At 51.5% G+C, this 19,062-nt stretch overlaps 2 protein-coding genes across 2 annotated transcripts in view; one reads left to right on the top strand and one right to left on the bottom strand.

Moving 5' to 3' along the window:
• Positions 1-19,062, bottom strand: part of atl1 (atlastin GTPase 1) — a 170,355-nt gene that overhangs the window by 9,941 nt on the left and 141,352 nt on the right. The gene's annotated exons all lie outside the window — the stretch shown is intronic.
• Positions 2,544-19,062, top strand: part of map4k5 (mitogen-activated protein kinase kinase kinase kinase 5) — a 32,156-nt gene continuing 15,637 nt past the window's right edge. Inside the window, exons 1-19 of the mRNA XM_079369953.1 lie at positions 2,544-2,879; positions 3,584-3,824; positions 6,121-6,178; positions 8,832-8,922; positions 9,375-9,439; positions 9,512-9,567; positions 9,648-9,695; positions 10,037-10,079; positions 10,159-10,231; positions 12,288-12,419; positions 12,499-12,561; positions 12,748-12,829; positions 14,761-14,877; positions 15,880-15,958; positions 16,624-16,682; positions 16,812-16,879; positions 18,554-18,598; positions 18,677-18,719; positions 18,809-19,019. Of these exons, the coding sequence (XP_079226079.1) occupies positions 3,717-3,824; positions 6,121-6,178; positions 8,832-8,922; positions 9,375-9,439; positions 9,512-9,567; positions 9,648-9,695; positions 10,037-10,079; positions 10,159-10,231; positions 12,288-12,419; positions 12,499-12,561; positions 12,748-12,829; positions 14,761-14,877; positions 15,880-15,958; positions 16,624-16,682; positions 16,812-16,879; positions 18,554-18,598; positions 18,677-18,719; positions 18,809-19,019 (1,441 nt within the window). The 5' untranslated portion in view covers positions 2,544-2,879; positions 3,584-3,716. The remainder of the gene's footprint in view (positions 2,880-3,583; positions 3,825-6,120; positions 6,179-8,831; positions 8,923-9,374; positions 9,440-9,511; positions 9,568-9,647; positions 9,696-10,036; positions 10,080-10,158; positions 10,232-12,287; positions 12,420-12,498; positions 12,562-12,747; positions 12,830-14,760; positions 14,878-15,879; positions 15,959-16,623; positions 16,683-16,811; positions 16,880-18,553; positions 18,599-18,676; positions 18,720-18,808; positions 19,020-19,062) is intronic.

Genomic DNA, 19,062 nt, shown 5'->3' with positions numbered 1-19,062 from the left:
GAAGGTAGGGATGATGAAGGTGAGGATGATGAAGGTGAGGATGATGAAGGTGAGGATGATGAAGGTGAGGATGATGAAGGTAGGGATGATGAAGGTGAGGATGATGAAGGTAGGGATGATGAAGGTAGGGATGATGAAGGTGAGGATGATGAAGGTGAGGATGATGAAGGTAGGGATGATGAAGGTAGGGATGATGAAGGTGAGGATGATGAAGGTAGGGATGATGAAGGTAGGGATGATGAAGGTGAGGATGATGAGGTAGGGATGATGAAGGTGAGGATGATGAAGGTAGGGATGATGAAGGTGAGGATGATGAAGGTAGGATGATGAAGGTAGGGATGATGAAGGTTGAGGATGATGAAGGTAGGGATGATGAAGGTGAGGATGATGAAGGTGAGGATGATGAAGGGTGAGGATGATGAAGGTAGGGATGATGAAGGTAGGGATGATGAAGGTGAGGATGATGAAGGTGAGGATGATGAAGGTGAGGATGATGAAGGTGAGGATGATGAAGGTGAGGATGATGAAGGTAGGGATGATGAAGGTGAGGATGATGAAGGTAGGGATGATGAAGGTAGGGATGATGAAGGTGAGGATGATGAAGGTGAGGATGATGAAGGTAGGGATGATGAAGGAGAGGTTATTTACAGGCCGGAAGTACCGATCACCATTAAACCCTTAATAATCATCACGCGAGTCTTAATAATGATGATGTCATCGTGTTTTTAACGTAATGATATAACGCTGCTCTTTGTGCGCGCGGCGGCCTCGCGATGAGCTGTGAAGATGATCTTCATCATGGAGTCTCTGCGTCAAAGAGAAGCCGTACGTACACTCACCCCAGCTGTCTCGCTCTTTGCGGTGCTTCGCCATCTTCCCGGTGTCCCGGTGTCCCGGTGTCTTTCTGTGTCCGGTGATCAGCGGCCCTGCTCGGCGGTCATGAGTATCGGGAGGTTCGGGAGGATGCTCTGTGATGCTCGCATCAGGAGGAGGAGGATGATGGAGGGGTTTTTGTTATTATTCCAAGTGTGATGCAGGGTCCAAACATTCCGCTGGGGGGCGCTGTTGTCTGTTTCCAGTCAAGCTCGGTGTGTTCAGCAGCAGAGCGAATAATAAACGTGTTTAATAGTTTATTATTATTATTATTATTATTATTAACATCATCGTGTAACCCTCCTACAGACAGCTGACATGTCACGTGTTTCAGGTGAATCAAACCCTCATTCAGTCTAATTGACGATGCTTTCTTACGGCCGGCAGGGGGCGGTGAAGGAGGTGCCTTCACGTACCATCGTAAATAGCTCAAAGATTGTGGAGTCAGTCAAGACAAAACAATTAGGAGTGATATGAGGATCACATTTAATAAAAAGTCAGATTAATGCTGTCAAACCTGCCTAGCGACAACAGATGGAAACTAGCAGTTTTACTATTATCTGGCATCTTTTACAACTGTTATCGTTACAGCTATTAATTAACATGCACTGTCCCCAAATAAATCAATAAACTAAATAAACATATTGTAGCGTCCGTACGGACGTTAAGGATGACGAGAGTGTTCAATTAATAGCTTTTAATGAACCCGGTCACTGTCGGCCGTGACCACGCCGTTTACAGCAGCGAACAACACAACTTGCCGTAACAATCCAACTCTCTCCCCTACAGCCACTCAGCACGTTCTCTCTGGTGCATTTACTGACTCTCCACATAATCGGAATTATGAACACATTACACACACACGCACTTTACAACATGAACCGTTACACTATATTACCTGTAATGTGTCAGACACCTGTATGTTTTACCTGTAATGTGTCAGACACCTGTATGTTTTACCTGTAATGTGTCAGACACCTGTATGTTTCACCTGTAATGTGTCAGACACCTGTATGTTTCACCTGTAATGTGTCAGACACCTGTATGTTTTACCTGTAATGTGTCAGACACCTGTATGTTTCACCTGTAATGTGTCAGACACCTGTATGTTTCACCTGTAATGTGTCAGACACCTGTATGTTTTACCTGTAATGTGTCAGACACCTGTATGTTTCACCTGTAATGTGTCAGACACCTGTATGTTTTACCTGTAATGTGTCAGACACCTGTATGTTTTACCTGTAATGTGTCAGACACCTGTATGTTTTACCTGTAATGTGTCAGACACCTGTATGTTTTACCTGTAATGTGTCAGACACCTGTATGTTTCACCTGTAATGTGTCAGACACCTGTATGTTTTACCTGTAATGTGTCAGACACCTGTATGTTTCACCTGTAATGTGTTTCACCTGTAATGTGTTTCACCTGTAATGTGTCAGACACCTGTATGTTTCACCTGTAATGTGTTTCACCTGTATGTTTCACCTGTAATGTGTCAGACACCTGTATGTTTCACCTGTAATGTGTCAGACACCTGTATGTTTCACCTGTAATGTGTCAGACACCTGTATGTTTCACCTGTAATGTGTCAGACACCTGTATGTTTCACCTGTAATGTGTTACCCTCCTGTATATTTCTCTCACTCGTAACGGTGTTTTGAAACTGGATGTTCCGAGCTGACCATGAACGCAGCAGCAGCAGCAGCAGGATATCTGCTCCTCTCACAGATTAAACACATTGATGTTTTAAACTGAGCAGAAACAACAATCAGATTAATTAACGATCAGAGTGTTTTCAGCATTTATTAAAAAGTTTGAGTAATTAAAGAAGACGGTAACTCTTCTCACGGATTCTCTACTCAACTTTATCACAGTTTCCTCGGTTACCAAAGAGTCTCCATTTTTACTTTGTCACCGATTATTCGACGCCACCGAACCCTGACTGGTCCCGGAACCGGGTTAAAGATGCAGACCGGGATCCTCCGCGGTGTTAGCAGCGTGAAAGGTAAAAACGGATCTAGTTAGCAGCTTAGCTAGTTAGCTTTAGCCGTTAGCTCCCCTCTCTGGACCCGACTATTTACTGGAGTGACCGAAGAGTCACGTCACCTACAGCTGACTTATCTTAGAGCGCGAGCTTCAGGTAACTGTATCTTCATGCTAGGTCAGAGACAGAGACAGAGACAGAGACAGACAGACAGATAGACAGGTGGGGTCAGGCAACAACAGACAGATTAAGTAACTTTATCAGGCAGTTCACTGTAAACACACCACTGACTACTTCCTGGACCACTTTAACATTATAACATAAACACACCTGTTATTACTGACTACTTCCTGGACCACTTTAACATTATAACATAAACACACCTGTTATTACTGACTACTTCCTGGACCACTTTAACATTATAACATAAACACACCTGTTATTACTGACTACTTCCTGGACCACTTTAACATTATAACATAAACACACCTGTTATTACTGACTACTTCCTGGACCACTTTAACATTATAACATAAACACACCTGTTATTACTGACTACTTCCTGGACCACTTTAACATTATAACATAAACACACCTGTTATTACTGACTACTTCCTGGACCACTTTAACATTATAACATAAACACACCTGCATCTTTGTGAGTAAAGAGAAAAGAATCTGTTTCAGAGTTTGATTTCCTTTGTTCTTTAACGTCTCTTCCTCAGGACGTGGATCCAACAGAAGGACGGTCTGAGTAAACCCTGCTTCATTAATATTCAGGATCTCAGCTTTATCAGAACACGCCTCCACATCTGATCAGGCCAACTAAATGTAAACATTCGATTGGTTCAAGCCATCATGGATCTCTTTCCCAGGCCAAGTGGAGAAATCCAGAGGAGAAACCCCCAACATGACTTTGAGCTCATTCAGAGGGTCGGCAGTGGAACGTACGGAGACGTCTACAAGGTAAAGTGAATGAGTCTGCTCCGCACCTCTGACCTCTGACCCTACCATGACTTGACCCTCACATACATTGACATGTGACCCTTCAGATCCCCTTCAGTTCTCCTTCAGTCCTTCTTCAGGCCTCCTTTAGACCCCCCTTCAGTCCCCCTCCAGTCCTTCTTCAGACCCCCTTCAGTCCTTCTTCAGTCCCCCTTCAGTCCCCCTTCAGACCCCCTTCAGTCCCCCTTCAGTCCTTCTTCAGACCCCCTTCAGTCCCCCTTCAGTCCCCCTTCAGGTAGTGAAAGGCCTTCAGTGTCTCACTTCTGTTTCCTGGTTGATGTTGATTGGTTGGTTTGAGGAAGTGATGAAGGTTGTCTGACATCAGTCTGAGGTCCCGTTTCCACGGAGACGCTGTGACAGAAACGCATCGAAACGACTCCACTCCGAATTCAAACTACAGACCGTCTACACGGCAGGTCTCTGAGTGAAAACCATGTAGTTCTCACGCCCGGCCAGTAGTGGGCAGTGGAACTTTACAGCGCGACACTCACCAGTACAACCACTTCCTCCACAACATCCTGTTTAGCGGCGAGTTCTCCCAGGTCTTAGCTAAACGCTGCGTATGGCGCCCTGTGCGGCGAGTTCTCCCAGGTCTTAGCTAAACGCTGCGTATGGCGCCCTGTGCGGCGAGTTCTCCCAGGTCTTAGCTAAACGCTGCGTATGGCGCCCTGTGCGGCGAGTTCTCCCAGGTCTTAGCTAAACGCTGCGTATGGTCGCCCTGTGCGGCGAGTTCTCCCAGGTCTTAGCTAAACGCTGCGTATGGTCGCCCTGCGTATGGTCGCCCTGCGTATGGTCGCCCTGTGCGGCGAGTTCTCCCAGGTCTTAGCTAAACGCTGCGTATGGTCGCCCTGCGTATGGTCGCCCTGCGTATGGTCGCCCTGCGTATGGTCGCCCTGTGCGGCGAGTTCTCCCAGGTCTTAGCTAAACGCTGCATATGGTCGCCCTGCGTATGGTCGCCCTGCGTATGGTCGCCCTGCGTATGGTTGCCCTGCGTATGGTCGCCCTGTGCTCGGGTAAAGGTCGAACTGTTTGCTGCAGGTGTTCGATGCTCTTTGGGCGGCGACACACACGATGTCTCATATCAAGGTTCTGTTTATACAACGAGCTGCTGAAGCTCAGAGCACAAGAGAATCAGCCGCCATTGTTGTTTATGTTTGTTCTGGACTACTGAGCATGTCCACATGTACGGGGGGAGGTGTGGTGAGGTCATCGCAGCCAGAGAGTCGTGACACCGACGCCGTGTGAACGAAAGGCCAATCTGATACTCAACTGTTTAGTTTTACTGTCACAGCGTCTCCGTGGAAACGGGACCTGAATATGTTAAAAGCTCTTCATCATTCTGTGTTAATCTGCGTGTCGGAGCCTCGTGTGTGCTCAGAGGGGCCACGTGGATTAGACAGCATCCCGTCTTGACCTGGATTTAGAAGTCAACATAAGCGACTTAAAAATAGAAAGTTCAGAAACGATGGAGGGAGACGAGTGTGACTGTTTCTGACATGAAGCTGAAAGAAAGACGGAAAAGGAGCGTATGTAGGTCGGCGTGTTTAAAAGGACACGTCTGTCAAAGGAATGTCAAACATTTGAAGTTGGAACTTTCTAGACCGAACGTAGAAAGTTTCTTTTTGGCTCATGTGGATGAAAGACAACAACTCCCAGAATGCACAGCACCGCAGGACACTCCCACTGAAGAAGAGGAATTTATGATGCATTCACACACATGGGAAAAAAGAGTTTCTAAATTATGAAGTGCACATGAGCAGCAGCTTTATTTACAGACGGCCGTTTCCTCGATTGATTTTGAGAAATCCAGAAGGAAAAAGGCATCTTGGAAATTTCTGGCAGCACATGGACTCTACGTCTGTGTCCATAGACAATCAGCACCGACAACACCAGTCTGACCCAGCTCTGCCAGGCCCGGCTCCTTGTTTTTACCACCACTCCGCCCCCTAGAGTTTAAAATGAGCACTGTAGTCTAATCGTCACAGAGAGCTGTCTCCCCCCCTCCTCTCACACAGCTCTGCATGTGGTGGACACTGTAGCTTCAGTGTTTAGCCAGCTCTGCATGTGGTGGACACTGTAGCTTCAGTGTTTAGCCAGCTCTGCATGTGGTGGACACTGTAGCTTCAGTGTTTAGCCAGCTCTGCATGTGGTGGACACTGTAGCTTCAGTGTTTAGCCAGCTCTGCATGTGGTGGACACTGTAGCTTCAGTGTTTAGCCAGCTCTATATGGGTCTGTAAAGCTTTCTGTGTTTTTCAGGCTCGAAACATTCAAACTGGAGAGCTGGCTGCCGTGAAGATCATCAAACTGGAGCCGGGTAAGAAAGATGGTCGCAATATTAAATATATATATATATATATGGGCACAGGATCAGGGCACAGGATCAGGGCACAGGAACAGGGCACAGGATCAGGGCACAGGACCAGGGCACAGGAACAGGGCACAGGATCAGGGCACAGGACCAGGGCACAGGATCAGGGCACAGGACCAGGGCACAGGATCAGGGCACAGGACCAGGGCACAGGACCAGGGCACAGGATCAGGGCACAGGACCAGGGCACAGGAACAGGGCACAGGATCAGGGCACAGGACCAGGGCACAAGACCAGGGCACAGGATCAGGGCACAGGACCAGGGCACAGGAACAGGGCACAGGATCAGGGCACAGGACCAGGGCACAGGAACAGGGCACAGGATCAGGGCACAGGACCAGGGCACAGGATCAGGGCACAGGAACAGGGCACAGGATCAGGGCACAGGACCAGGGCACAAGACCAGGGCACAGGATCAGGGCACAGGACCAGGGCACAGGAACAGGGCACAGGATCAGGGCACAGGACCAGGGCACAAGACCAGGGCACAGGATCAGGGCACAGGACCAGGGCACAGGAACAGGGCACAGGATCAGGGCACAGGATCAGGGCACAGGACCAGGGCACAGGACCATTGCACAGGACCAGGGCACAGGACCAGGGCACAGGACCAGGGCACAGGACCATTGCACAGGAACAGGGCACAGGACCAGGGCACAGGAACAGGGCACAGGAACAGGGCACAGGAACAGGGCACAGGACCAGGGCACAGGAACAGGGTACAGGACCAGGGCACATGAACAGGGCACAGGACCAGGGCACAGGAACAGGGTACAGGACCATTGCACAGGACCATTGCACAGGAACAGGGCACAGGAACAGGGTACAGGACCAGGGCACAGGAACAGGGTACAGGAACAGGGTACAGGAACAGGGTACAGGACCAGGGTACAGGAACAGGGCACAGGACCAGGGCACAGGAACAGGGCACAGGAACAGGGAACAGGAACAGGGCACAGGAACAGGGTACAGGACCATTGCACAGTAACAGGGCACAGGAACAGGGCACAGGAACAGGGAACAGGAACAGGGTACAGGAACAGGGTACAGGACCATTGCACAGTAACAGGGCACAGGAACAGGGCACAGGAACAGGGTACAGGAACAGGGTACAGGAACAGGGTACAGGACCATTGCACAGGACCATTGCACAGGACCATTGCACAGGACCAGGGCACAGGACCAGGGCACAGGATCAGGGCACAGGATCAGGGCACAGGACCAGGGCACAGGAACAGGGCACAGGACCAGGGCACAGGACCAGGGCACAGGACCAGGGCACAGGAACAGGGTACAGGACCATTGCACAGGACCAGGGCACAGGACCAGAAGTCTCCCTCGCTCTCTCAACCTCCCCCTCTACATGAGTCTCTCTTTCTAGCCCCGCCCCCCTACAGTAGTCTCTCTCACCCCCCTCTGGGTCTTATGTCAAAGCTTGGTGTAATAATCTCGTCGTCCTGATGAAGGTTCACAGTGAGCTGCTGCTCTGAGCAGTCTGAGAGGATTACCCCCCTTACTGCTTTACTGTGTGTGTGTGTGTGTGTGTGTGTGTGTGTGTGTGTGTGACTCTGTGTGTGTGTGTGTGTGTGTGACTATGTGTGTGACTGTGTGTGTGTGTGTGTGTGTGTGTGTGTGTGTGACTATGTGTGTGACTCTGTATGTGTGTGTGTGTGTGTGTGACTCTATGTGTGGGACCACCACCCCGGTCTGCCAGTCCAGAGACCCTGTCCTCGACCTCCATGTGATGTTACAGAGACTCGTCAGCCATGACAGCTGCTGCACATCCAGAGACTTTAGATACTCGTGGTGAATCTCATCCACCCCCGGAGCCTCGCCACCGAGGAGCTCGCCAACTACCTCAGTGACTTCGGCTTGGGTGATGGACGAGTCCACCTCTGAGGACTCGGTCTCTGCTTCCTCAGTGGAAGACGTGACGGTGGGATTGAGGAGATCCTCGAAGTATTCCTTCCACCGTCCGACTACACCCCCAGGTGAGGTCAGCTTGTGTTGGTCAGCCCGGGCTGCAGCACGCCTGGCCTGCCGGTACCCGTCAGCTGCCTCAGACCTGTTACCTTATCGTGGTGGGGTACCCGACTGATCCTAGCAGCTATGTTGTCCAGGGCTTTATGCCCCCAGTAGGGTCTCCCAAGCAAGCAGGACCTAGGTGATGGGTCAGACCAAAAGCAGTTCAAAACCCCCATAAAGAAAGGGGCTCAGCCCGAACTGACAATGCGGGCCCGTCTTCCTGTGAACTTATCTCCCACATAGGAAACCGTAGAGGTGCAGTGTGGATCGGACGGCGGGGCCTTGGCCACCCGATCACCTCACTGGGGGGGGGGGAGGAGCCTGAGCTTGTGCGGGAGGTCGAGAGGTACCGGCTAGATGTAGTCGGTACACCTCCACGCATGGCTTGGACTCTGGAACCCAGCTCCTCCTGATCCTAGAGGAGGCTGGAGACATGGAGTCCGAGTGGACCATGTTCTCCACCTCTGACCTGAGCTGTGGTCGCAGGGTCTCTGGTGCCTGTCGTAAGCCGGTGGTGGGCTGATGGTTCGCTTGTGTCTTCAAATGGAAACTGAAACATTTGTTTGTTTTCTAGGAGACGACTTCTCCATCATCCAGCAGGAAATCTTCATGGTGAAGGAATGCATGCACCACAACATCGTGGCCTACTTTGGGAGCTACCTGTGGTAAGACTGTCAGAGACTCACCTAACCTGTCAGTGATGAGTCACACGTCTGGTCTCTGACAGGAAGTAGGCGGCTCCGCCTTCTCAGACTTCCAGCAGGTTGAACTGGAACCTGGCCTGTGATGCGTCTACGGCGCTCTGTGCTCAGAGACGATCGGTCTCACCAGCTCAGTTAATGTTCGCCAGAAACACGCCGACCCACGACCCTGATGAAACAGGAGTCGTGTGTTTCAAAAAAACTACCAGACTGAAATCTAAATTCAGATTGGTGATCAGTCACTTTTTATTGAACATTATCTGCAGGCCTGAATCGTACTCATTGAACCCTCAAATTATAAAATAATCAATAATTTGTTCAGCCGTCTAGTGAGGGAGAACCATTCGAGCGCTCTGTTTATAGAAACGTGTGCACAGTCTGCTGAACGCCATCATAACCTGCGTATCTCTGCTCAGTCGGGAGAAGCTGTGGATCTGTATGGAGTACTGTGGAGGAGGATCCCTGCAGGACATCTACCACGGTGAGCCTCCTGTTTCATCTGAACCATCCTTCACCTGTTCATGACATGTGATATGAAAGTTTCATGTTTCAGTGACGGGGCCTCTGTCGGAGCTTCAGATCGCCTACGTCTGCAGAGAGACGATCCAGGTAACTGCTGCTGGTTTGTGCAGGATCCTGAAGATCCTGAAGGTTCCTCAGACGTCTCACAGACTGTCTCTGTCTCACAGGGTCTGGGATATCTGCACAGCAAAGGCAAGATGCACCGTGACATCAAGGTACCAACACTCGCTCTAATGATACACAAGCTAGCACGCCTCCTGAGGAGGTCAGGCTGTGAGGTCATAGAGGTGAAGACATGGCGCCCACCCCAGGGCGCCACCACAGAGCGCAGGAAGCTTGGAGCTGTCACACTGACAGTAACCGTTCAAAGCTCAAACTCAGCGTCGACCTTTAGTGTGACCCCTGGTCGACTTCTGCACGCCACATAAAGTAACCTGTCGGGACGGAAATGTGGCGTTTAACCATCTCTGTCTCTGTCGTGTTTTAGTGTCGGTCCTTCGATGAGTAAAACGGTTCCTTTGTTTCTTCTCAGTGTAATGTTGTTGTTTTCTCGCAGGGCGCCAACATCCTTCTCACAGACAACGGGGACGTGAAGTTAGGTAAGCTGGTCTTCAGCATCTTTAAGTCGTCAGCTGCACGACACTGTAAAAACAAAAGTCCTGTCCCCCTTCCTTACAGCTGACTTCGGAGTCGCCGCCAAAATAACGGCGACCATCGCCAAGAGGAAGTCTTTCATCGGCACGCCTTACTGGTGAGTTTTCATTGGTCAGGTCTCTGGTCTTGGTCCAGAGGAGGTGTCTCTCTGGTCTTGGTTCAGAGGAGGTGTCTCTCTGGTCTTGGTCCAGAGGAGGTCTCTCTCTGGTCTTGGTCCAGAGGAGGTGTCTCTCTGGTCTTGGTCCAGAGGAGGTGTCTCTCTGGTCTTGGTTCAGAGGAGGTCTCTCTCTGGTCTTGGTCCAGAGGAGGTCTCTCTCTGGTCTTGGTCCAGAGGAGGTGTCTCTCTGGTCTTGGTCCAGAGGAGGTGTCTCTCTGGTCTTGGTTCAGAGGAGGTCTCTCTCTGGTCTTGGTCCAGAGGAGGTGTCTCTCTGGTCTTGGTTCAGAGGAGGTCTCTCTCTGGTCTTGGTCCAGAGGAGGTCTCTCTCTGGTCTTGGTCCAGAGGAGGTGTCTCTCTGGTCTTGGTTCAGAGGAGGTCTCTCTCTGGTCTTGGTCCAGAGGAGGTCTTTCTCTGGTCTTGGTCCAGAGGAGGTGTCTCTCTCTGGTCTTGGTCCAGAGGAGGTGTCTCTCTCTGGTCTTGGTCCAGAGGAGGTGTCTCTCTCTGGTCTTGGTTCAGAGGAGGTGTCTCTCTCTGGTCTTGGTCCAGAGGAGGTGTCTCTCTCTGGTCTTGGTCCAGAGGAGGTGTCTCTCTCTGGTCTTGGTTCAGAGGAGGTGTCTCTCTGGTCTTGGTCCAGAGGAGGTCTCTCTCTGGTCTTGGTCCAGAGGAGGTCTCTCTCTGGTCTTGGTCCAGACGAGGTCTCTCTCTGGTCTTGGTCCAGACGAGGTCTCTCTCTGGTCTTGGTTCAGAGGAGGTGTCTCTCTCTGGTCTTGGTTCAGAGGAGGTGTCTCTCTGGTCTTGGTCCAGAGGAGGTCTCTCTCTGGTCTTGGTCCAGAGGAGGTCTCTCTCTGGTCTTGGTCCAGACGAGGTCTCTCTCTGGTCTTGGTCCAGACGAGGTCTCTCTCTGGTCTTGGTTCAGAGGAGGTGTCTCTCTCTGGTCTTGGTTCAGAGGAGGTGTCTCTCTCTGGTCTTGGTCCAGAGGAGGTGTCTCTCTGGTCTTGGTCCAGAGGAGGTGTCTCTCTGGTCTTGGTCCAGAGGAGGTGTCTCTCTCTGGTCTTGGTTCAGAGGAGGTGTCTCTCTGGTCTTGGTCCAGAGGAGGTCTCTCTCTGGTCTTGGTCCAGAGGAGGTCTCTCTCTGGTCTTGATTCAGAGGAGGTGTCTCTCTCTGGTCTTGGTTCAGAGGAGGTGTCTCTCTCTGGTCTTGGTCCAGAGGAGGTGTCTCTCTCTGGTCTTGGTCCAGAGGAGGTCTCTCTCTGGTCTTGGTCCAGAGGAGGTCTCTCTCTGGTCTTGGTCCAGACGAGGTCTCTCTCTGGTCTTGGTCCAGACGAGGTCTCTCTCTGGTCTTGATTCAGAGGAGGTGTCTCTCTCTGGTCTTGGTTCAGAGGAGGTGTCTCTCTCTGGTCTTGGTCCAGAGGAGGTCTCTCTCTCTGGTCTTGGTCCAGAGGAGGTGTCTCTCTGGTCTTGGTCCAGAGGAGGTCTCTCTCTGGTCTTGGTTCAGAGGAGGTCTCTCTCTGGTCTTGGTTCAGAGGAGGTGTCTCTCTCTGGTCTTGGTTCAGAGGAGGTCTCTCTCTGGTCTTGGTCCAGAGGAGGTCTCTCTCTGGTCTTGGTCCAGAGGAGGTGTCTCTCTGGTCTTGGTTCAGAGGAGGTCTCTCTCTGGTCTTGGTCCAGAGGAGGTCTCTCTCTGGTCTTGGTCCAGAGGAGGTCTCTCTCTCTGGTCTTGGTCCAGAGGAGGTCTCTCTCTGGTCTTGGTCCAGAGGAGGTCTCTCTCTGGTCTTGGTTCAGAGGAGGTCTCTCTCTGGTCTTGGTTCAGAGGAGGTGTCTCTCTCTGGTCTTGGTTCAGAGGAGGTCTCTCTCTGGTCTTGGTCCAGAGGAGGTCTCTCTCTGGTCTTGGTCCAGAGGAGGTGTCTCTCTGGTCTTGGTTCAGAGGAGGTCTCTCTCTGGTCTTGGTCCAGAGGAGGTGTCTCTCTGGTCTTGGTTCAGAGGTCAGTCTTGTCTCATAGGATGGCTCCTGAAGTGGCCGCAGTGGAGAAAAATGGCGGCTACAACCAGCTGTGTGACATCTGGGCGGTGGGGATCACGTCCATCGAGCTGGCCGAGCTGCAGCCTCCGATGTTTGACCTTCACCCCATGAGGTTTGTGAGAGCGCCGGTCTGCCCGGTCTAACCCTAACCCACCATGTGTCAGATCTAACAGCTGTCTCTGTTTCCTCAGGGCTTTGTTTCTCATGTCCAAGAGCAGCTTCCAGCCTCCCAAGCTCAAAGACAAAAACAAATGGTACGCAGTTTCCCTCCTCGCTGTCTCCTCGCTGTCTCCTCGCTGTCTCCTCTCTGTCTCCTCGCTGTCTCCTCTCTGTCTCCTCGCTGTCTCCTCGCTGTCTCCTCGCTGTCTCCTCGCTGTCTCCTCGCTGTCCTGCTGCATCTCCTCCTTCCTTAAAAACTACAAGCTGATGTTTGTCTGCAGGTCCACGGCCTTCCACAACTTCATCAAAGTGTCTCTGACCAAGAACCCAAAGAAGAGGCCGACCGCTGAGAAGCTCCTGTCGGTAAGGAGGGGAGGGGAGGGAGGAGGAGGGGAGAGGGGAGGGAGGAGGGGAGAGGGGAGGTGGAGGAGGGGAGAGGGGAGGGAGGAGGGGAGGAGGAGGGAGGAGGAGGGGAGAGGGGAGGGGAGGGAGGAGGGGAGAGGGGAGGTGAAGGAGGGGAGGAGGGGAGAGGGGAGGTGAAGGAGGGGAGGGAGAGGGAGAGGGGAGGAGAGGAGAGGGGAGGGGAGGGAGGAGGGGAGAGGAGAGGGAGGAGGGGAGAGGGGAGGGAGGAGAGGGGAGGGGAGGGAGGAGGGGAGAGGAGAGGGGAGGGGAGGGAGGAGGGGAGAGGGGAGGTGAAGGAGGGGAGGGGAGGGAGGAGGTGAGGGGAGGTCGGAGGAGGGAGGGGAGGGAGGAGGGGAGAGGGGAGGGGAGAGGGGAGGTGAAGGAGGGGAGGGGAGGGAGGAGGGGAGAGGAGAGGGGAGGGAGGAGGGGAGAGGGGAGGGGAGGGAGGAGAGGGGAGGGGAGGGAGGAGGGGAGAGGGGAGGTGAAGGAGGGAGGGGAGGGAGGAGGGGAGAGGGGAGGAGGGGAGAGGGGAGGTGAAGGAGGGGAGAGGAGGTGAGGGGAGGTCGGAGGAGGGAGGGGAGGGAGGAGGGGAGAGGGGAGGGAGGAGGGGAGAGGGGAGGGGAGGGGAGGGAGGAGGGGAGAGGGGAGGTGAAGGAGGGAGGGGAGGGAGGAGGGGAGGGAGGAGAGGAGGGGAGAGGGGAGGGGAGGGGAGGGAGGAGGGGAGAGGGGAGGGGAGGGAGGAGGGGAGAGGGGAGGTGAAGGAGGGAGGGGAGGGAGGAGGGGAGGGAGGAGAGGAGAGGGGAGGGAGGAGGGGAGAGGGGAGGGGAGGGAGGAGGGGAGAGGGGAGGGAGGAGGGGAGAGGGGAGGTGAAGGAGGGAGGGGAGGGAGGAGGGGAGGGAGGAGAGGAGAGGGGAGGGAGGAGGGGAGAGGGGAGGGGAGGGAGGAGGGGAGAGGGGAGGGAGGAGGGGAGAGGGGAGGGGAGAGGGGAGGAGGAAATCAGTTTTATTATAATCAATCAAACACACTGTATTATTTCTAATCAAACACAGTTACAGTGTCTCTTGATAACAAACACCTGAAGAACAACCTGCAGTCTGTTTCAAACCTAAAGGACAGTTTCTACTGACTCAAAGATTTCATTTTGAATTGTCTATAATTATTGATTATTATTAATCAGTTTGGACTGAACCTTCATCATCATCATCAGACATTCAAACAGTGTGAGGGATCAGACCTTCATCATCCTCATCAGACATTCAAACAGTGTGAGGGATCAGACCTTCATCATCATCATCAGACATTCAAACAGTGTGAGGGATCAGACCTTCATCATCCTCATCAGACATTCAAACAGTGTGAGGGATCAGACCTTCATCATCATCATCAGACATTCAGACAGTGTGAGGGATCAGACCTTCATCATCATCATCAGACATTCAGACAGTGTGAGGGATCAGACCTTCATCATCATCATCAGACATTCAAACAGTGTGAGGGATGATGAAGATGAAGGATGTATTGATAGAAGTTGTCGAGCTTCATATTTGGTTGTTAATCTTCATGTCAGACTCTTTTTAATGGCAGCTCATCACAGAGTGACTCTTTACAAACTCACTGATGTTCATCATCTGTTTAAATGTCCCACGCTCCGTTTAGCCTCTTTTTAATCTCCCTCTTTTCTCTCCTATTAAACTGAAGTCTGATCCTGTGCAGCGTCCAATCACTGAGTGATATACGAGAAGGGGGCGTGTCTCCTCGATCCTCTCTCCTCCGTTCGCTATAAGAGCTTTGGGACGATCCTCAACATGGCGGCACTGGAACTACTTCCTGTTCGGCCGAGGAGACTGCAAATATCGTCTGTAACATTGTCCCATTCGTCTCTTTGCTCGCAGCACGTGTTCGTGGCTCAGACGGGTTTGACAAGAAGGCTGGCCGTTGATCTCCTCGATAAGATGAACAACCCTGATAACCACCAGCCCTACGGCGAGGTGGACGACGACGACCTCGAGGTAAACAGGTGCACCAAAGCAGGAGGAGCCTCTTATTATGACATGATCATGAATCTGTAGTTTATTGAATTCTAATCTGTAGTCTGAAGTGTCAGAGGAGCAACATGCTGCTGAACGCTGACAGGAAACCAGAAGAAAACAGTAAAAAGGTTCATCTGAAGTTTTAAAGATGGAACATAAAGTTAGAGTTGATATGATTCTGTTAAATTAAACGATATGTCTGTTTGTTGCCATGGCAACTGTCGATGCAAAGTGTAACATCCTGCAGTACCTGGAGTGTCCACTAGAGGCTGGCTGCAGTACCTGGAGTGTCCACTAGAGGCTGGCTGCAGCAGCACAGGAAGTCACATACACACCCATTCAAACAGCCTGTTTTTACAGCAGACATGAACATGTTTACAGCCTGCTTCAAAAAACCAAATAGGTGTGATTAGCTCATGTCTCCATCCACACACACTGTACGGGGGGAATGTTTTGATGACTCAGCAGTTTTGATTGGATGAAGGATCAGAGTTATTCACAATAAGGCGTGTAGCTGAGCTGATTGACAGGTGGGCGCCGTGTAACGGTTTGTCAGGAGGTTTAAAACCCGCCTCAGCTCTCAGCCTGTCGTTAGCTTGACTCAAAGTTAGCCTGAGACAGCATTTCCAGCACGGAGACCGCCATCCATGGGACTCCAGCGCCCCCTGCAGGGACACACGGGGGACTCCAGCGCCCCCTGCAGGGACACACGGGGGGACTCCAGCGCCCCCTGCAGGAACACACGGGGGACACACTCAGACTCAAACGTTCATATTTACTGTTATCGGGGATTGTGAGTTCCCCTCACAATCTAATTTCTGCTTTTGTTTTTCTCCTAACACAGTTTTTATGAAGGTCCTTCTTAGGGAAGAGACTCCAGTGAAACTTTTTGTCTCGCTCCTCTCCAGCTTTGTCCATTTGTTATCAACACTGTAATTTAAAGACTAATCAAACATGTCCCTCTTCCTGTCTCTGTTCCAGCCCCCCTCTGCGGTCAGACACACCATCCGTTCCACCAACAAGCAAGCGCGAGCCGAGAGGACGCGCTCTGAGATCGACTGTAAGTGTGTGTGTGTGTGTGTGTGTGTGTGTGTGTGTGTGTGTGTGTGTGTGCACGGAGGAGGTAAGAAGATGTTCACTCACGTTTGTGTCTGTGAGGGTCTATGATTGTCTGTGGGGGTCTATGAGGGTCTATGATTGTCTGTGGGGGTCTATGAGGGTCTAGAATTGACTGTGGGGGTCTATGAGGGTCTAGGATTGTCTGTGGGGGTCTATGAGGGTCTAGGATTGTCTGTGGGGGTCTATGATTGTCTGTGAGGGTCTATGATTGTCTGTGGGGGTCTATGATTGTCTGTGGGGGTCTATGATTGTCTATGAGGGTCTAGGATTGTCTGTGGGGGTCTATGAGGGTCTATGATTGTCTGTGAGGGTCTATGATTGTCTGTGGGGGTCTATGATTGTCTGTGAGGGTCTATGGAGTCGTGTCTTTCTCCTTCATAAAGCACACTGTGGGACGGACCATTGGTTTGAGAATGTGATTCTGAGGATGATTATTTATTTCTCACAGCTGATCAGACCCAGAGGAACCTCCTCCTCACACTCTCCCTTCACAGGACCCGAGCTGAGGACGAGTTTGTTTATTCTTACAGGAGATTACATGTTACCTGAGGGACGCTCTAACAGTACCCCTTGCTCTGTGTTGTGGTGCCCTCTCTTTATTTACAGTCGACAAACTCCAGTTTGAACCTCCACTCAGGAAGGAAACTGAAGCTCACTCTGAGATGGTGATTATCATCAGTGTTAGCTGTTTTCATAAAATAATAAATGCAATTAATATATATGGAATAAATATAAATACAAATTCAGAATGAAGATAAAGGCGTTAGTCTACTTCTGTTTATGTGTCTCCACAGGACGTGAGTAAAGATAACGACTTCCCTTCACCGTGGAGTCCCTTTGCAGAGGGAGGAATAACCTCCAGGTAAGAAATCCATAGCAACACCCCCCACCCTTTATTAACCTTTCACTGGTGCTTACCTGAGTCTGTGCATGAACTCACTCTGCCCATCTGCACTCTGAAATGTTTTTTTTACCTGTCGCCATTTCTCACCTGTCTGTCTGCTTTTTACTGCTCTGCACTTCAGTCCTCTCTCTCTCTGTCTGTCTCGTCTCCCTCCAAGGAGTCTTCTAAAAAGCGTTGAGGACGAGTTGTTCCAACGGTAACACTAAACCTGTGTGTGCTGTAGCGCCCAAGGTCATCCATGCACCCTTCATGTGGTCCATGAACATTTCACATAGTCTGTGCACCCTTCATGTGGTCCATGAACATTTCACATAGTCTGTGCACCCTTCATGTGGTCCATGAACATTTCACATAGTCTGTGCACCCTTCATGTGGTCCATGAACATTTCACATAGTCTGTGCACCCTTCATGTGGTCCTTCCCCCCTCGTGTGGTCTGTGCACCCTTCATGTGGTCCTTCCCCCCTCGTGTGGTCTGTGCACCCTTCATGTGGTCCTTCCCCCCTCGTGTGGTCTGTGCACCCTTCATGTGGTCCTTCCCTCCTCGTGTGGTCTGTGCACCCTTCATGTGGTCCTTCCCTCCTCGTGTGGTCTGTGCACCCTTCAGGTGGTCCTTCCCCCCTCGTGTGGTCTGTGCACCCTTCATGTGGTCCTTCCCCCCTCGTGTGGTCTGTGCACCCTTCATGTGGTCCTTCCCTCCTCGTGTGGTCTGTGCACCCTTCATGTGGTCCTTCCCCCCTCGTGTGGTCTGTGCACCCTTCATGTGGTCCTTCCCCCCTCGTGTGGTCTGTGCACCCTTCATGTGGTCCTTCCCTCCTCGTGTGGTCTGTGCACCCTTCATGTGGTCCTTCCCTCCTCGTGTGGTCTGTGCACCCTTCATGTGGTCCTTCCCTCCTCGTGTGGTCTGTGCACCCTTCATGTGGTCCTTCCCTCATCGTGTGGTCTGTGCACCCTTCATGTGGTCCTTCCCTCCTCGTGTGGTCTGTGCACCCTTCATGTGGTCCTTCCCTCCTCGTGTGGTCTGTGCACCCTTCAGGTGGTCCTTCCCCCCTCGTGTGGTCTGTGCACCCTTCATGTGGTCCTTCCCTCCTCGTGTGGTCTGTGCACCCTTCATGTGGTCCTTCCCTCCTCGTGTGGTCTGTGCACCCTTCATGTGGTCCTTCCCTCCTCGTGTGGTCTGTGCACCCTTCATGTGGTCCTTCCCTCCTCGTGTGGTCTGTGCACCCTTCATGTGGTCCATAGACCCTTCAACTTGTCCTCACCCTGTTCTGCAGTGATCTTTAGATAGATAGATGGATTCCTTTCTCTCACGCCTGTCTTGTGACACAGAAGTTTCGATACTTCATCGATAACCCTAAACCCCCTCCCCCCACTCCGTTATTATATTTTTGTTTATTTGGGCTTCATGGTAGATAGTCAACAGTCTACGTGTCGCTTGGAGTGAGGTCTCATATTATGAAAAGCGACGTTACTTGGTAGATTTTCTCCATTTAGACATATTCGTACCTTAACCACATGCTGTGAAGCATGATGGTTTATTCTACTCCGACTGCACACACAGTAGTTACTATAATTACTAACATTTGATGTTACATGAAGTTATTAGACATCTGACTTGACTCTGTTCACGCAGGGGTCACGTGGCACATTTGGAGGATGCTTTTGAAGAAGTGGAACTGTGAGTGAAGTTAAGATGGATAAAATCACGTTTCTGTTTGTAACATCTTTCTTAAACTATTGATGAACTCTATTTCAGTTCGACTCTGAAGCCTGTAGTGCCTCCTCCTCTGCCCCCAAAGGTCAGACTCTCAACTCTAAAACATTTTGTATAAGTTTGTTTAAAGTGAAAGGAACTGATGAATCATGGTTTCTGTGTTTTCTCCTGCAGCCACGGTTAAACAGCTCGTCAGAGGAGCTCGGCCTTAATGACGAGCGCTCTCTGACTGTTCGAAGGTTCCCCAACTCCGAGAACGGACCGAGTCAGGTGTCCCGCAGACAGAGCACACCTGAGCAGGGCAACAAGGTGGAGCACTCATCTCCAGATTTCCTCTCTGCTAGCGTCAGCAGCCCCGGCCTTCTCTCTCATGCCTCCGATCCAGGTGAGTGTCAGCTGAAAGATGAGATGAGAGATGAGATGAGATG

Source organism: Symphodus melops (genome assembly GCF_947650265.1).
Source record: "Symphodus melops genome assembly, chromosome: 19".
NCBI classification, from domain to species: domain Eukaryota; kingdom Metazoa; phylum Chordata; class Actinopteri; order Labriformes; family Labridae; genus Symphodus; species Symphodus melops.
Note: the sequence above shows the minus strand (reverse complement) of the source record. Positions and strands in the feature narration are given on the sequence as shown.